The 19327-nt window shown below is 44.2% G+C and overlaps 1 protein-coding gene across 1 annotated transcript; it reads right to left on the bottom strand.

Annotated features, from left to right (window-relative positions):
* Positions 1 to 429, bottom strand: LOC139467629 (homeobox protein Hox-B4-like). The gene has a single exon (XM_071249156.1). The coding sequence runs from the start codon at positions 427 to 429 to the stop codon at positions 1 to 3; it is 429 nt and encodes a 142-aa protein (XP_071105257.1).
* Positions 430 to 19327: the final 18898 nt, after the last annotated feature.

Genomic DNA, 19327 nt, shown 5'->3' with positions numbered 1-19327 from the left:
TCAAGTGACCTCCTCATCCAAGATGGCGTCACTTCCGGTTCCGGGAGGCGTGCGCCTCCAAGATGGCGGCACTTTGGGTTCTGGGGGAGGGGCGTGTGAGCCTCCAAGATGGCGGCACGTTCGGTTCAGAGGGGGCATCTCCCCATCCAAGATGGTGGCTCGGCACATCCAAGATGGCGGTGGCAGGAAGGCGGGAAGGAGAAAGGTAGGAAGGAGGAAACAGGGAAGGAGGGAGGCAGGAGGAGGGTTCTTTGTTTTGTTTTGTTTTGATGGTGGAGGTGGTGGAGGTGGTGGAGGTGGTGGAGGTGGAGGGTAGTCAAAGCAAGGATGAAAGCGATCTTTCGGGAGAGATGGGTGGTCCTGAAAAGGGCCATTTGGAGGAAGATGATGAAAAAACAGGAACCGGAAAACGGGAAACGGAAACGTCATCCTAGCTTTCTAGGGCCGTGGCACTCAGCCATAGTAACAGCATGGTGGCCAACGACCAAAGTAGCTACAGTTGGGGCATGGCGTCTCCAGTGATGAACCTGTGGGAACCGGAGCGTTCTGACAAGCAGCCTTGGGGATCCGTTTGTGCCAGGGAGTCTTTTCTCCTCCTCCTTCTCCAGGAAATGTAGCTGGTGTGTATCCTCCAGTCGAGGAGACTTGCCGGGATGTCTACATGGTTCGTCGAATAGGTTCACAATGGGGATGATTCACAAGTGACACTGACTCCACTCGAGGGATCCCTCTTTATAGGAGAGGGACCGGATTGAACATCGCTGCACACTGATTGACCCAACACGCTGTGCGCTGATTGGTCCAAAACGTGGCGCGCTGATTGGTCCATTCCCACGCCCGGCCTGAGCCTCGACTTTTCCAAAACCGACAGACCCTTGTTTTTCTTTCCATAGGAAATGGATTTTACCACGGGAAAGAAAGCACATCCGATTGGTCAGATGTTTCGACCAATCAGATAAATAGACCTTCTTGTTTGTCTATATAGAGGAGGGCAGAAGTTCATCAGGCACTCATAGCCACCATGACTGGCAAACAGAGTACAGTGTATCATTTGGAGAAGGCAGAGATGTCTCGATCCAGACGGTTAAGAAGCGCTAACCATACTTATTGTTTGACATTGAACCCAGACTACTTGGAAACCATACCACCAGACCGCCTACCCATAGAGCTACCACCTTTATTTGACACGGTGATTGAGGACTTCTATCAACAGATGTCAGGCCAGAAGGGGGATCATATTGGTCTAGGTATCCGACACCCCCATTTGGACACCCACATACTGATTCCATTTCGCCGCTTTGAAGATCTCCATGGCCTAGATATCTTGCATGCTGTGGAAAAAGTCCAACAGTCCAAACAAGACATTGCCATCGATGCCATGGTTGTGACCTTAGTACACGTAGCAGATCCTGATGGGCTAGGATCAGGCAGCGGCCTGGACGACCTAGAACGCGTGGGACGTGCCTTTGCCCAAATCAACTATCAACTGAAAGTCTACAGTAAAGATGTGTTCTACAGTCTGTTGTACAAGTGTGAAAAGGCTCCATCCGACGCCACCGTGCTGCATTTATACCATCATCATGACCACTACCATGTGATCACTTCCATGGGTCTAATCATTACTGCGAACTCTGCGAACTCATCCCGAAAAACACCCCTGCTGCAAGCAATACCACTGCCACCACTCCACCACTTGCAGACCAAAGGAAGATCATGGGATGTCTTGCTTGACATGTCAAGGATGGTTCCAAAATCAACACTGTTACACCTGACATCTCCAGAGGGAGGACCCAGTGCCTGTCAATCGATTCACAGGTGCCCGACCTGTTTTCAGCTTGTCCGTGTCTTGGAGTCACCCATGACTCATCACAAGTGCTCAGATTAGCGAGCTCCATGCTTAGTGTGTCAAGAACCCGTGACCCCAGACCATTGATGCTACGTCACTCCCCTCCGTGATGCCAACGATGCAGAGGAGGAGGTGGAGGAGGAGGGATGTTACAAACAAGTCCATGAAATAACATAACCATCAGCTGACATGTACGATCACGATGGCATGTCTCCCATGGATGCACTGCCTTCCTCCAGTGACATGCCAAGAAAGTTCAAGAAGGAGCCTTGTTTGACTTGCAAGAAGAACACTTAGCCTACTGCCAGAGCGATGTCGATATTTTCAGACGTGGATGCGCTGCCTTCCGACAGTAGTTCATGATGGACTGCGGCGTGGATCCCTCTGTAGAGCTGGTGACACTCCCTGTGCTCTGCGTGAAAATCTTCAATAAATGCTTTCTGAAATTCAAAACCATAGCCATCATCCCACCTCAAGGCTACCAACCCAAGAGAAGATATTCCCAGGCCTGTATGAACTGGTTATGTTATCTCATGGAGACCGACCCCGATCTGCACATCCAGCACGCCAAGAATGGGGGTGAAAAGACGTTCACGTGCTGAGAGGGTAAACATCTTTACAGTGTGGATGGCTACAATCCAGCAATAGGCACCGTCTATGAATTCATGGGCTGTTTCTGGCATGGGTGCCGCTCCGGTTACAAGACCAAACGTGGAGAACCTCATGCCGTCCTGGGCTCGTCGATGGGAGCACATTATACCGACACCCACTATCGCCTGGGCCTCTTGAAGCAACATCCTGATGTGAAGCGTATCATCACCCTGTGGGAATGCGACTTTAAAGCCCAGCAATGGTAGGACCCAGCTTTGTGGACTATTTTGCAGGGACACCACTGTTCCAACCTATCTCCCCCACTAAACCCTCGCAACGCCTTCTATTGAGGACGAACTAATGCCACCTGAATATGCTACGAGGGCCAAGAAGGTGAAACCATCAAGTATATCGATATCTGTTCGCTTTTCCCTACATTTGCAAGACCGACACAGCTCTACCATCCGCTACTGCCCTACAGATCGGGTGGAAAACTGTCCACTCCTTTGTGCCGAAACCTGGTCAGAGACGCCCTGCGAGCACACGGACGAAGAGAGGGCCTGGGTGGGCACGTACACCACCATAGAACTCCATAAAGCCGTGGAGAAGTATGGCTGTGACTCAACTGAAGGAAGGTCTGCGGGTTCGCCTGCTTTTATGAAAGTCTCCTCTCCTCATCTCATAGGATCGGCACATACACGATGGGCATCTTGGATCTCGAAAATAGGCTGGTACCTACGCGATGGTCTTGCAATGTAGTGGGCTTCAAGTCCAAGAACAGGTAAGTGTAAGGCTCTCGGGTGGCGTCTTCATAGGCTTCACGCAGAAAAGGAACTTTGCCCGGAAACACGTGGCTGGCCAGACTGTCGATCTGCGATGCATCACTCAGATTTTTATAGGGGACCATGTAGTGAGCATTCAGACTAATGGTGCGATGTTTTGGGTGATTGGGCAAACAAGTTCTGATTGAGATACAGCACATATGTGTTTCGGTGATGATTTTTCTTGGTGTACCACCGCAACATTTCCGTTTCTTCTTTCATATTGTCGCCCAGCAAATCATCAATGACCAGCCAATGCTAAAAGGCCACACCTTTTTCAGGCAAGGCACGATATCCGCTTCTTAAATGCTGTGCCCAAACTCAAGAGCGACCCCTGAGCGGTCTGCCATTACTTCCAGCTCATGATGAAGCGGTTGCCATTGGCTGTACAAAAGGGGAGGTCATGACCTCTTCCTTCTCACCATGTGACGTCATCCTCCTGTGTTCGGGGGATGACTGACACAAGGCAACTGAGCCTTGCAAGCATGGGCTGACTCTTTTTTTTTCAACGAGCATGCGCACAGGCATGACAGACAGACAGATGCACAGACAGACAGACAACGTACATGACATCTCAACTCAGCCTCTACCCTCGGTTTGGCACCCTATCTGAGATGAGATCAATCAAGACACAAAGAGTCAGTTCAATCTATCCCTGTTTAATGATGAACCATAACAAACTTCAACTTAGATACAAGTAGGAACAAGGGAATCAAGGCCAACCAGGCAATACAATGCGATACAATGCGAAAAAACGGATGACAACCCTCATCACAGTCATCACACTTGTCTGCCCAATGATGCTGTTGGTACTGTTACGGCTGGTGTTGCTGCTTCTGCATCTGAGGCTGACCATTGTCCAGAGAAAAGGAATCCACAACTTTTTGGAGGGTATAGTTATTCTTTCTTGTGGGGTATAGGTCACCAACACTATAGCTTCGTTGATGACAGTGCTATCGTTGATGATATTTCGTTCATCTCTCAACAGAGCAAAGTGCTGGACAGGCTCACTGAATTATTCTGCCCACTACTTTGCTCTGTAGAGAGATGAAAGAGTGTCGCACCATCATCACACATGTGGGCCCGATGAGGGTGGTGGCGGTGGTGCTGAGGTTACTACTGTTACTATTGCAACGAGTGCTGCTGTTGCTGCTTCTACTGATGCGGGTGCGGCAGCTGTGGCTGTTTTGCTGTTGCTGCTGCTTCTGAGGGTGTTGTTGCTGCGGGTGCCCTTCTATCTGCCGCGTGTGCCGCATGGGTGAGTGCATGGATGAATACTTCTAGTGAGGGTGTTGTTGCTGCCGCTATGGCTGCTTCTTCTTCTGCCGGTGTGGTTGCTGCCGCTGCTGCTAGTATCGCTGTCCATAGTGCTGAGTCAAGTTCTTGTGCTTCTTCCACTGCTTCTGAGGGCGTTGTTGTTAGTATGGGTGCTTCTCCTGCTGCTGCTGTTGCTGCTGCGGTGAGTGCTGCGACGAGTGGTACTGCTGCTGCTTCTGGTGCTACGAGTATTGCTGCTGTTGCTGCTGCTGCTGCAGGTGTTGGGGTTGACTTTTCCACACGTAGTCCCATGCTGGGTATCCAGATGGCATACCCCGGAGGCAGCAATGTGTCCACGACAATCTTTACCCTCTCACGTATGTGGTCATGGGAAGATTTGTACAAGCGACTCGATCTCAGCATCTGCCGATGCAGAGCTACCTGCTCCTCCATGATGTCTTCCATTTCAAGAAGTCCGACATAGAGCATCAGACTTTGATGTTCATCCTTGAGAACGTCCTCGTACTTGTCCCCCTCCCTCTTCTGGCAGTAGTAGACGTTGTCATCCCTGCGGTACATGATGGTGTTGCTGCTTGGAGCGTTCAGTGAAAAAGTGATGGCCAGAGAACGTCGGTCATATTTAAAGGCACTGAAACCCTGCTTCCTGATTGGTGAAAAAATCCAACCTTCTCATTGGTGAAGAACCCGACCTTCTCATTGGTTGGTTTCTGTCCCACACAGCACCCTGTGTAGCTCACCCATTGTGTTTCTTTTCCATAGGGTCAGGCTTGTATCAGAGGGCCACCCAGGGCGGAGACGGTCTCTGATTGGTCCAAAACCCTAGCTTCTTATTGGTCAGATTTCGATCCTGTTTTTAGTCTCTCGAAGTGGTGTATGTCAATCCACTTTCGGTCCGTGGGTTCATGGCTTCATGGATGGAAGTGAGAAGGGCATGGTACTCTCTCTAACCATGTCTGTCTTCCAGATAAAACGGCAACAGCCAACACAACATGAGGAACATCATGAAAAAAAAATGGTCTAGTCGTCTCTGTACCCAAAGGGCAGCATGTCTACAGGCAGGCCTGTCGTTTCATCGTAGACGATCCATCGCTTGTCGTAAACGGCAACGGTAGTCTTTTCGGGTGGGTTGGGTCACAAGATCGTTCCCATGCCGAGGTCCTTTACGAACGATCTGATGGCCTTCTTCCCAGGCCATTGTCCCAGTATCAATCCTTTCATGGTGTCAAAGTTGAGGTGTTGTTGGTTTCTGTAATTCAAGGTGAACCCTCGCACTTTGCAGACCATCGGGTCTTGGGTTCATCAACTCATAGGCATAGTTTTGGGACCTCCTGACACAAAAGTCTTGATGGTGTGTCCGTACAGTTCGTCTGTAAACTCACCCAACGAATGGCCCAGCTCTGGATTCGTTTCGTGGGGTCGATGAATGTAAATGAGGCTGTCGGTGTCAAAGTACAAGGCCCAGTGACCCACCAGGGTGTGCGGTGAACCAAGCAGCTATGGCGACATCGAAATGAGGATTAGGGGTTTGGATTTCTGCCTTGCGGGTATAGGTCACCTCAACCATATGTTTATTGACGACGGTGATATCGTCGATGGTATTTCGTTCGTAGGTTGGTACAGTGGGGTCCCTGCAAGAAAGCACGCAAAGAGGGGTCATCCTGTTGCAATTTTTTAAACTCGCATTCCCACAGGGTGATGATACGCTTCACATCAGGGTGTTGGTTCAAGAGACTCAGGTGATAGTGGGTGTTGGTATGACGTGCTCCCATCGACGTGCCCATGCAGGCATGAGGTTCTCCATGTTCGGTCTTGTGACATTTCTGGCACCCATGCCAGAAACAACCCATGAATTCATAGCCATCCACACTGTAACAATGTTTACCCTCTCCGCAGATCGGGGTCAGTGTCCATGAGATAAACCTAACCAGTTCATACAGGCCTGGGAATATTTTCTCTTGGGTTGGTAGCCTTGAGGTGGAAGAATGGCTATGGTTTGGGGTTTCAGATCGTGTTTTCGGAAGGCTTTCATGCTCAACGCAGTGAGTGTCATCGCCTCTACAAAGGGATCCATGCGATCCATCCTGATGTAGTTCTGTCGGGAGGCAGCACATGCAGGTCTCAAAATATCGACATCGCTCTGGCAGTAGGCTAAGAGTTCTTCAAAGTCAAACAAAGTCAAACAAGGCTCCTTCTTGAACTTTCTTGGCATGCCACTGGAGGAAGGCGGTGCGTTCCATGGGAGACATGCCATCGTGATCGTACATGCCAGCTGATGGATAGGGACCTCTGTAGGTCTGGTTGGCTTCGGTATTGAACAAGTGAGGAAAATACCCTTTCTTCAGTTCATTCAGTTCAAAGGTCTCTGGAAATGTTTTCAGCGCCCAGGGTATGAAATTGTAACTGTCTTCGAAACACAACCGTCCCACGGTCACCTGTAAAATCTTTTGCCCAGATGTGGGCACATGCCCTTCATGATCAAGTGCAGATCATAGGCTCGCGCGTTATGAGCAATCACATAAATTAGGTCCTCCTTCTCAGGTGGCTGGACGGGGGTGTTCTTCTTCGTCTTCTTCGTCTTCTTCATCTCCTCCTCCTCCTAAACCGGGGCGGGCGCGTCCACCTCCATGGTATCCTCCCCCTTTCCCTCCCCCTCCTCCTTGGATGATGGACGTCGCCGATGCTTAGAAGGGGGGTTGCTTGAGAGGGTTCTGTCCTGTTTTCTTTTGCCTAGGCATGCTGTTGTCCCCTTGCATGCGTCCTCCTCTTCTTGGTTCTTCTTCTTCTTCTTCTTGGTTTTTTTCGGCCAGGGTTGCCAACCAGGCACACGTATCGTCTAGTGTGGTGGGGCCTTGAAACACTTTCTCGTGGCTGGGACCATAACCTTCTTCTCTTCATGGACAGTGTTCGCACAACTCCTTTATCGCTTGACCGATGCATCATCCACATCCTAACTGCATCACGCACAAATCCAGAATGTGCACCCTCGTGTCTTGCATACATTCAAAATCATAGAAGAGGAATTTTACGTTGTCTTGTCGGTTTTGGTTGTAACATTCCTCCTCCCCCTCCTCTGCATCATTGGTTTCACAGAGGGGAGTGACGTAGCAGCGATGGTCTGGGGTCACAGGTTCATGACACTATCATGATGTAACATTTATACTAAGTTTTCCTTTAATAATTAGATCCACATCAAGTGCTTTTATGAGTTATCATGGTGTAATATTTATACATCATTTCATATAATTATAGTTTAGCAAGTAATACTTATCATCAGGTAAAATGCATGTATAAAATATCAGTAGTTTCAGTTATAGCTTTTTAGATAGATGCTAGCCTAAGGTAATGGTAGCGTATCTCCTAGACATACTATTCAAGAAGACAAGAGTTATGTCTACATAGTTTAAAAGATTTGAAGCTTTTAGATAAATGCTAGCCTAAGGTATCAAGATCCCATCTCCCAGACAAAAGATATGTCTACATAGTCTTATAGATTGCCTTGAACTATTTTATCTAAGTAAATCTGTCATCACCTATATTAGAATAACATTCAGCAATTACTTCAATTTAGACTCATTAAGGATTAGCCCCCATACAAGCTCGTCTATAATGATACCATAATCTCTTTCCAAGCACCCAGTAAATATGTCAACAAGATAAGTGCCAACAGGATTAACAGGATTAAGTATTCACCTCTGTCTAGCCATTCATTTAGCATATGGCACACCCCATCGTGTATCAACCAATCATATTCCTTTTTGTTGTTCTAAGTTTAATTAAAGACATACAGAAGCAAAATGTTAAGCAGAAGGGGTTTGTCACTAACCAAGCAGATCTCTCTCCCACAGAGGGTTGTACCAACTCTCTGTGGCACCCCAGCTATTTCTAAGATATTGTTAATTGTTCATTGTTAATTGTTCTTGTAAATAAAATTGTGATTAGTCTCTTGTGACTCTGGCTCTTTGCTGACTAATTCCCCCAAGAAAACCAGCACGCCATTTGGAAGGTTTGGTTCATCCGAACAGAACCATAATAGGACCATAATAATTTGGCGGAGAATCATCGATTTCGGAACCACGGAGCCCAGGAACTAACTACGACCAGCTACAAGAACCCATTGGAAGACATGTTCAACCGTGATCATCTAATGGAATAATGAGCAAGCTGCATCCACCTCTGACCTCAACACTGGATTAAAGACAACCAACTCCTCCAAAGACACCAACCAAGGAAGAAAAGGTCTTCAAATATTGTAAGTACTTCATTACATTGTTGATTACCGTATATGACCGCGGATAAGCCGACCCCGTAGATAAGCTGAGGTGTTAACTTGACCATTGAAATACGAAAGAAAATGATATGACCCGCAGATAAGCCGAACCAGGAAGTTAAAGGCAAAAAACACTGCCAAGTCGGACTGCAAGACATGTGCCAGTACTCGCAGATATTCAAAAATATAAGATGAAAAACGTTGCAATTATATTTAAAAAGTCATTATTATTTCTAGTAAAGATTTAACAAACCAGTCATCCACTTTCATAATGTGGGAAGCTGTTGCTCTTTTCTTTTTTTTAATCTCATAATGATCGTTATGTGTTGCCATCAACAACGAAGCGCCATTTTGTGAATCGTTGTATATAGAATTATGAACCTGTGAGAAAATATATCAGCTAGTGCGAAGACTCACAGTTTGAATTCAGCATCGTAAGCATGGCGTTTTCGTTTCAAACTCATGATGAGAATGTCAGTCAGTATAAATATACCAACTTTTATAACCCCCTTTATACCACTATTGTATGTTAATCCAATTGAATTAAATAAACTATGAACACATTTAATGACCATCACTTACTCACAGGCTTCTCCAGTTTATTAAACTAATCTCTCGAAAACAAAGGAATAAAGCCCCTACTCCAAACACGATCGCTAAGCACCCGCAACTTGAAAATGTTTGTGTAAACAACATGACAATACCAATCGGCCAGTTATTTTCAGTGCTCATTTCCTTGTGTACCGTGTTGCTTTTTAAACAACAGGAAGCAATCACAGTGGTCACCGTTTGTGACGTCACAGGAAACAGCTGATCACATGTTTTTTGCAAATGGCGAACAGAATAACTCGCCGACACAGTTGTTTATTTGCCTCTTTCAATAAAGGTAGACACTTGTTCACTATCAATTTATGAACTTTGCAAAACGTACGTAATAGCTATTGGCAATTTCATCTGGGGATTATATATTATTGCTGTGAATTTCATATATACATCTAAAGATTTAGGAGTTTATGAAGAGCGATAAACTTTGAACATTCAATTGAAAACTTATTATCGGAAGTAGTAACATGCATGACATTTTTTAATAATGACAACATTGGTGTATAATAATAACTTTATTGATAATTTATAACAATAATGGCTCTAGTCGTGGTAACTTCCAAACTTTCGGGAAGTTGTAATCTATCGGACCATCATTCAGGCGATGTTTCTGACAGATCACAATCTGAAAAATACTATCATGAAAGTGTATCCCGTGGATAAGCCGACTCCTTTCTACAGAATCTTTTTTCTGGCCTCAAAGTTCGGCTTATACGCGGTCATATACGGTACTTGTCTTTCTTTAATTTAGTATGGTACATACTAATAGGTGTCATGGCAAATATGGAGTCTGGAATGGAAAGGAACTTTGAAAGTGAAATTCCAACAGTGTCTTTGCCAAAAGTGTAATTCAGGCAAAATTTGGCCAAAAAACAACAAATTGTTTAGTAGATACAGGGGCATCCATTTGTTGTATTTTGTCTGCTTTTCTTAGCACAGCTTTTGAAAACCTTACTCTTGGAAACTCGCCCTTTCCACAGGTTAAAGGTGTTGGTGGCGAATTGCATAAAGTGTTAGGTTCAGTTGTGTTAGATTTTGTCATTGAGGATCAGGAATTTTCTCAAAGATTCTATGTTCTGCCTACACTACCAGAGGCAGTGATACTAGGTGAGAACTTCCTTGATCACAATGATGCAGTCTTAGATTATAGCTGTCATTCCTTGATACTTAACAACAGCGCCTCAGATAGGCAATATATCAATTTCATAACCAATTCAGTGCAAGAGATTTGTGGATTAGCAAAAACAATAGATCAGATTTACATTCCCCCTCAGAGTGAAATTCATTTCAAGGTTAGTCAGAGGCCAAAGGGGATTCCCTCAACCTCATTGAACCCATTGCTTCCCTCACTGCTCATTCTGAAGTAGCAGGTGGTAGAACTCTTTCTAAAGCAAAAAGCAAAACTGCTACATTTAGGCTTATGAATCCTTCCCAAGAAGAAAAGGTTCTAGACAAGGGTACAGTTGTAGGAAAATTTAGTTACATTGACAAAGACTCTGTTTATGAAATAGACTCTGACCAACCATTCATAAGTACCTTTAACACTGACAATGAGAAGAGAGACAATAACACCAGGGACTAAAGTGACGTCCAAAAGAAACTTAACCAGTGTTTGAAATCACTCTTGCTCAAAAACAACAAAACATACATGCATGAAGTAAAGTGTATTGAGAAGATCAATATATCAACATAATCAACACTGAAAATGACAATCATACCGCGACCAAAAATAACGTCAGAGCCCCCCAAAGTTGGGTGTGGTACAAAACTCAAGCTTTCAGAATCATGGACAATAGGCAGAGTACATAAACAATTGCTCACGTTCAATAACAAGTCATTAGTAGCGTGTGTGACCACCAAATGCCTCAAAACACGCAAAAACTCTTCGACGCACAGAAAAAGCCAGTCGTCTGATGAGGTCACGTGGGATTTGTCGCCATTCTTCTTGGAGGGCCAAGATCAGTTCTTGCCGGTTGGCTGGAGAGTGTGGTCGTTGTCGAACACGACGATCCATCAAGTCCCAGAGGTGTTCTATGGGGGACATGTCGGGTGAGCGTGCAGGCCACGGCAGGCCGTTGACGTTGTTGGCTGCGAGGAAGTTAGTGACAATTCTGGCTGTATGGGCTCTAGCATTGTCATGCCGATAAATGACACCACGTGGCGGCTGTTGGAGAAATGGTAGGACAACTGGACGAAGAATGTTATCCATGTAACGCTGGGCTGTCAAGTTTCTGTCAACGATGACCAGCGGTGTCCTCTCCTGCCAAAAGATCCCTCCCAACACCATGACACTCCCTCCACCATATGGTACGACCTCCTGCACGCAACACGCCGCATGTAAACATGTCGTCATACAGAATCGACTTTCGTCAGTGAAGACAACCCTCTGCCAGTCACGTCATTGCCAACGTTGTACAGTCCGGGCCCATCTCAATCGCAGACGACGATGTTGCGCTGTCAATAGCTGTCCTCTGTATGGTCTAAAAGCCCTGATTCCATGAGCAGTGAGTCTCCTGGCCACTGTCTGTCGACTAACACTGTGACCTAAGGCATTTGTCGCCAATGACGTCACTGTCAGGAAGTGATTTCGGAGGTGCAAGGTACGCAAGTACCGGTCATCATGGGGTGTGGTCACCCTGGGTCTGCCTGTTCTTGGCCTGTCAGCGGTCCGTCCTGTCTATCTGTAACGTTGCATCAAGTTGGTAACGGCAACACGGGAGCAACCGAAGGTTCATGCAATATGGGCGTGGGTGGCTCCCATCTGTGCCATACCCAAGGCTCGTTCACGATGTTTGACTGTGAGTCGTGGCATTTCTTTTGTGTTTTTTATCACTGTGGATGTCTAACTTGCTGTTGCAATCGTTTTATACCCTTACCCGCACGTGCGTTTGCAGTTGTCCGTGGTGCACATGTTTTTCACTTTTTCGCGTGTTATCTCGCAAACATGTAACAGAGGATTAACATTTTCTGCAGACACTATTGTTGTATTTAGGTTATACTTTGTCTGAAATTTATATTTTCAGTTGGTAAAAATTCTTTTGGACGTCAGTTTATGTTAAAATTGCACATGAATTAGGATTGGATTTGACCTATACACAACTGACTCCAGACCAACGATACAGACTACTTAGATTTGGGGGACAAAATAGAGACATGTTTTCAACCAGTCTTGCAGATTTAGGAAAGACTGACACTGGCAACCACCCACCTGTTAAGTGTAGACCATACTGCCAATCTCCTCATCTCCAAAAAGTCACTGAAGAACTTATAGATGATTTTCTGAAGTATGATTTGATCAAGGAGTCTACTTCTATGTATTCAGCTCCCATTATCCAAGTCAAGAAACGTGATGGCTCATATAGATTTGTTTGTGACTACAGAAAGTTAAATTCTGTCACTTTACCTATGTCATGGCCTCTTCCTGTTTTTGATGATGTTGTTGATCACATCGCCAATGCACAAGCTAAGATCTTCTCAACTTTAGACCTTGCTAATGGCTTCTTCCATGTGCCATTACATGAAGATTCAAAGCATAAAACTGCTTTTGTCACTCATCAAGGCCTTTATTAGTTCAAACGTTTGCCCCAAGGTTTGACAAATTCTCCACTTTGTTTTCAACAGTTCATGAGCAAAGTGCTAAGAAAATTGCTTTTTAAGGTTGCGCTTATTTACATTGGTGATTTGATAATTTACAGCAAAAACTTTGAAGAGCATCTCCAGCATTTGGAGCAAGTATTTTACTATCTCACACAGGCAAAATTAACACTAAAGCCATCCAAATGCAAGTTTGCAACAGACAAAGTTTCTTTTCTGGGACATGTTTTATCATGTGGACGTGTTCAAGTTGATGACAAAAAATTGAAATGATTAAAACCTTTCCAGTGCCCAAATCACAAAAGCAGATTTGCTCCTTCTTTGGCCACACAAACTTCTACAGGAAGTATATGAAAAATTACGCTCACATAGCGCTTCCACTGAATGCTTTGCTAAAGTAGCATTCAGAGGCAGAAGTAGGAAAGAAACCAAAGTTCCAATGGTCACTTGCGTGTGATCAGGCATTCAATACACTCAAATATGCTATGAGTAATACAACTGTTCTGGCTTATCCAAATTTTGACAAAGAATTTCTACTCGCAAATGATGCAAGTGATATGAGCATAGGTTTTGTTTTGAGTAAAAAAGATGAGAAAAATAATGAACATCCAATAGCTTTAGGTGGTTGAGCTCTTCAGGGCAGCGAAAAGAACTGGAGTATTACAGAAAAGGAAGGCTTATCCCTAATTGAACCAATAATATCATTTCGTCCATACCTTGCAAATTCCAAATTCACAGTCTACACTGATCATATAGCATTGAAATGGCTGAAATCCATCAAGGATGCCACAGGTAGGTTAGGGCGATGGTCTTTGGAACTTTCTACCTACGCTTTTGACATTATGCACCGAAGCGGCAAAGCCAATGGGAATGCCAATGCTCTCTCACGTGGGGAATATGAGGAAAATATTAACTGTAATGATCAGACAGAAGAAGATGCTGAGAAAACAGTCTTCTCAGTAACTTCAACTCAGCAAAGCAAATCAACTAGCAGTACCACAATCTTGCCAAACACACATTCATCCACACAGGTCACACAGACAACTCAGACTGAGGATATTTGCACACCTATTGTTAATCACTTGGAATAAGACACACAGACAACACATTGGTCAGTCACCTTTAAATATGAAGAGGATTATCAGTCAGTATCAGTTAATGTTGTTGCAGCATTACATGCTACAAATGCTGATGTTACTCAAGAGACATTGGTTGAAGTAAGTATAAAAGAACATCCAAATTTACGTCATCTACAAAGGATTTGTCCAGATTTCATCCAAATCTTTGACTACAAAGAGGATGATGTCCTTCCTAAAGATGAAAAGGATCGTCAAAAGATTCTTATCGAATACTTTTGAAATTGATGAAGGCATCCTATACAGATTCGTTCCACAAAGACAGAAAGGCCATGCGGACAAATTCATTAAACAGCTGGCAGTCCCAAGAACCCTCAGGAATCAAGTCCTGCAATCCTACCATGACTTTGCTGACTAATTCCCCCATGAACACCAGCACGCTATTTGGAAGGTTTTGTTCATCTGAACAGAACCATAATAGGACCGTAATAACACACTAAGTATGGATGTCCCTCATCTGAGCACTTGTGATGAGCCATGGTGTCTCCAAGACGCGGACAAGCTGAAAACAAGTCGGGCACCTGTGAATCGATTGACAGGCGCTGGGTTTTCCCTCTTGATGGTTACTGCAGATGTTGGGTGTAACAGTGTTGATTTTGGAACCATTGGTGACATGTCAAGCAAGGGATCCCGTGATCTTCCTGGGGTCCGCAATAGCCAGAATGGAGGCAGCGGTGGCAGCGGTATTGCCTGGTGCTGGGATGTTTTTCGGGATGATCATAACGGTGGTCGCAGAGTTCGCAGTAATGGTAAGACTCATGAAAGGCTGTCATGGAAGCAATCACATCGTAGTGGTGATCATGATGGAATAAATGCAGCACGGTGGCGTTGGGTGGAGCCTCATCACACTTGTACAACAGACTGTTGAACACATCTTTACTGTAGACTTTCAGTTGATAGTTGATTTGGGCCAAGGCACATCCCACACATGCTAGGTAGTCCAGGCCCTGACAGGGGCCTTCAGGAATGCCAAGGCACTGAAACAAGACCCGTGCTCGTATGCCTTGAACGTCGCCTTTATCCGTTCTCTTCAATCTCTTTCTCTGGTTGGTCCATTCTTTTATCAATGCGTGTCGGTCCGACATTGATTAATGAATAATTTGCATACTCGTATATGCAAGGGGCCGACACATGGTTCCTGTAGGAAGTGACAACTTGGAGACGATGGCTTGCGGTATATACAGTTCTACTTTATACATGTTGATATATGTGGTCAGCACATGGTGGTAGTGGTTGTTGTCTAGGTGCCCCGGAGCACCCAGCCTAACCCTAGCTAGGTTTTTTTTTTTCTCCTCTCTGGACCAAGGCTTATATAGCCAAGGTCACATGACATTTAGTAAGTAATAAATATAAATGTAAACAGTAAATCATCAGTGACATACTTGCACATCCTGTTCAGGATGGCAGACGGTCTATGTACACAAAAATGGGGATTAACAAATAGGATTAGCATCTAATAAATAACAGCAATTAAGTGTTTCAAGGCATATAGATGTCATGGCTCCAGGGTAATGAGCCTTTGCAATCAAATGTTCTTCAGACAATGGATGTCGTAAATCAGTAGCTATGACAACTTCCCTCCGTTACGTGAAGCTTGGACCCCAAGCTTACATGAGTCCAAATTGATATGTGTGAACTTTTTCACCAAGGAAAACAACCATGCAAATGTGATCAAAATCAGTTATATGAAATCCTTATGCAACAAATATATCTATGCAATGACGGTATGAAAGTGATCATCTAGCCAATTTGAATTAGTGCCAGTTTGAAAACTAACCAAGTGATCTTAATAATGTGCAATTTCACTACAAGGTAATTACCGCTTTTCACAGATTCAATAAATATATCACAGAAGGTTCTTTGAATTCAGGAGTGACACAGTACTGCATAATGATAATGAGTAATGTCATAAAAAGTACAAATTAAACATCTCAGCAAATATTTCGCATAAAGAAATTTGAAACCAGGAGTCTAGCTTTACCGCGTGACTCAAACGGTACTTGTGGGTACTATTGCCCTTTTAAGTACAATGGGTGCTCTTCCCGTGCCTTTGACGGAGCTTGCCCATATATTGTGGGTGCGATGCCCAAGAAAAAAAATCCTTAATTCCGACATCAAAACTCTGAAATGCTGAATACTGCTGTGCTGTTAATTACTTAATACTGACATACAATAAACATTTGTGTGGGGGTGGCTCACCCAAGAATATCCCTAATCTGAATTCAAAGTCCTAGACAATACATTCAATTTTGTACCAAACTGTGAACATTAATAACTTGTAACAAATGACAAATTTTGTCGTTTAGATTTTTGAAATTACAAGTCGAGCTTTAAGGTGTGACTCGATAACCCTACAGCTTAGGTTTGTCTGGGCCCTAGCTGTATCAATATGTCTGGCGTGGCCTGGAGACATTTCAAAGATTCCCTACACAATAACTTCAAAGATCTAGCTTGACTAAAGATGTATTTTGGAGTATATTGCGCATATATAAAACTGAATTTTTGAAAGACACATTTTGGCATTAATATACTGGCTTTGATTAAACATACCTGGTTGCAATATTCAACAGTCACACAATATATATCCTTGATTGAGTCCATGTAAGTAAACACAAATTTGTCAGTCCCAATGAGATATCTTGTACACAGTGTCCATCTTGTAGGTGCCCGTGAGGCGGCTTCTGTATTGTGCAGGGTCTGCATGAAGATGGCTGTGGTCGGGTCTCTGTGGGATAGGCGTGTATACTTCTTTTCTTTGGTCGTGTGCAGTGTGCAGGAACGACATCTTGAAGGGGAAGTCTTAGCAGTGTTGCTAAGATATTTGAGCAGAGAAGGTTTGGGATCGGAGAACTTGTTCTTGATCGGAGAGGTTCTTGTTCTTTCTTCAATCTTGTTACAGGCCGTTTTTTCGTTCTTGGTGATTGGCCTTCAGGAAGGTAGTATATCTTTTCAATAAGAGACTGTCACTTCCTACAGTATTGTGAACCATATGCCTTGCTGCAAAGAGGTACAGGAAAGGACAGACTAAGAAGTCTGTCATACCCGATAGCTCCACCAAATTAACAACGCATGTGGGTCTGACGTTGATTAATGAACAATTGGCACACTGGTATATGCAAGGGACCGACGTATGGTTCTCAGTAGGAAGTGACAACTTGGAGACGATGGCTTGCGGTATATACAGTTCTACTTTATACATGTAGATATATACATACAAAAGACACTATGTGCCTGGTCAACACATAGTGGTAGTGGTTGTTATCTAGGTGCCCCGGAGCACCCAGCCCAACCCTAGCTAGGCTAAGGGTAAGACCTTTTTTTCTCCTTCTCAATCTCTCTCTCTCTCTATCTCTCTTTTCTCCTTCTCTCCTGTCTCAATCTCTCTCTCTCTCTTGTCGGTGTTAACGTTACTGATGAATGGTTGGTCAGAGCCGATTTCAAAAACAGAGTCTTTGTCAATGTAACTAAATTTGCCTACAACTGTACCCTTGTCAAGAACCTTTTCTTCTTGGGAGGGATTCATAAGCCTAAATGTAGCAGTTTTGCTTTTAGATTTAGAAAGAGTTCTACCACCTGCTACTTCAGAATGAGCAGTGAGGGAAGCAATGGGTTCAGTGAGGATGAGGGAATCCTCTTTGGTCTCTGATAGTCTGACCTTGAAATGAATTTCACTCTGAGGGGGAATGTAAATCTGATCTATTGTTTTTGCTAATCCACTTATCTCTGGCACTGAATTGGTTATGAAATTGATATATTGCCTATCTGAGGTGCTGTTGTTAAGTATCAAGGAATGACAGCTATAATCTAAGACTGCATCATTGTGATCAGGGAAGTTCTCACCTAGTATCACTGCTTCTGGTAGTGTAGGCAGAACATAGAATCTTTGAGAAAATTCCTGATCCTCAATGACAAAATCTAACACAACTGAACCTAACACTTTATGCAATTCGCCGCCAACACCTTTAACCTGTGGAAAAGGGCGAGTTTCCAAGAGTAAGGTTTTCAAAAGCTGTGCTCAGAAAAGCAGACGAAATACAAGAAATGGATGCCCCTGTATCTACTAAACAATTTGTTGTTTTTGTGCCAAATTTTTCCTGAATTACACTTTTGGCAAGGGGCATAACTAAAGACACTGTTGGAATTTCACTTTCAAAGTTACTTTCCATACCAGACTCCATATTTGCCATGACACCTATTAGTATGTACCGTACTAAATTAAAGGAAGACAAGAAATCAACAATGTAGTACTTACAATATTTGAAGACTTTTTCTTCCTTTGTTGGTGTCTTTGGAGGAGTTGGTTGTCTTTAATCCAGTGTTGAGGTCAGAAGTAGATGCAGCTTGCTTGTTATTCCATCAGATGATCATGGTTGGACATGTCCTCCAATGGGTTCTTGTAGCTGGTTGTAATTAGTTCCTGGACTCCGTGGTTCCGAAAACGATGATTCTCCACCAAATTATCATGGAACTGTTCTGGGTGAACAATACCTTCCAAATGACGTGCTGGTTTTCTTGGGGAATTAGTCAGCAAAGAGCCAGAGTCACAAGAGACTAATCACAATTTTATTTACAAGAACAATTAACAATTTACAATATACTTAGAAAATAACTGAGGGTGCCACAGAGAGTCTGTACAACACTCTGGGCTGTGGGAGAGAGGTCTGCTTGGTAAGAGAGTCAAACCCCTTCTCTCCTCTCTGGACCAAGGCTTATATAGCCAAGGTCACATGACATTTAGTAAATAATAAATATAAATGTAAACAGTAAATCATTAGTGACATACTTGCACATCCTGTTCAGGATGGCAGACGGTCGATGTACACAAAAATGGGGATTAACAAATGGGATAAGCATCTAATAAATAACAGGAATTAAGTGTTTTAAGGCATATAGATGTCATGGCTCCAGGGTAATGAGCCTTTGCAATCAAATGTTCTTCAGACAATGGATGTCGTAAATCAGTCGCTATGACACTTGGTCAGAGGATTGAGCTTCTGGGCATAATGTTGTGCCACCACAAGGGCCCTTCCCAAACAGGATTGATCTTCGTTCTTGATCCGTACAATGCCCCTTTTGCATTTTAACCATGATTTCACTCCAAACAGATGGTGACCACCTGATCCTAACCTGTCGGGATCTGCTACGTGTACTAAGGTCACAACCATGGTGGCATTGATGGCAAGGGCCTTGT

This window comes from Haliotis cracherodii, unplaced genomic scaffold (genome assembly GCF_022045235.1).
Source record: "Haliotis cracherodii isolate W230 unplaced genomic scaffold, xgHalCrac1.p SCAF_2, whole genome shotgun sequence".
Lineage (NCBI taxonomy): Eukaryota > Metazoa > Mollusca > Gastropoda > Lepetellida > Haliotidae > Haliotis > Haliotis cracherodii.
The sequence above is the reverse complement of the archived record's forward strand: the minus strand, read 5'-3'. Positions and strand labels throughout refer to the sequence as shown.

Excerpts from the sequence above, each read along its gene's own strand:
- LOC139467629 (XM_071249156.1), bottom strand. The coding sequence starts at position 429 with ATGACGTTTCCGTTTCCCGTTTTCCGGTTCCTGTTTTTTCATCATCTT.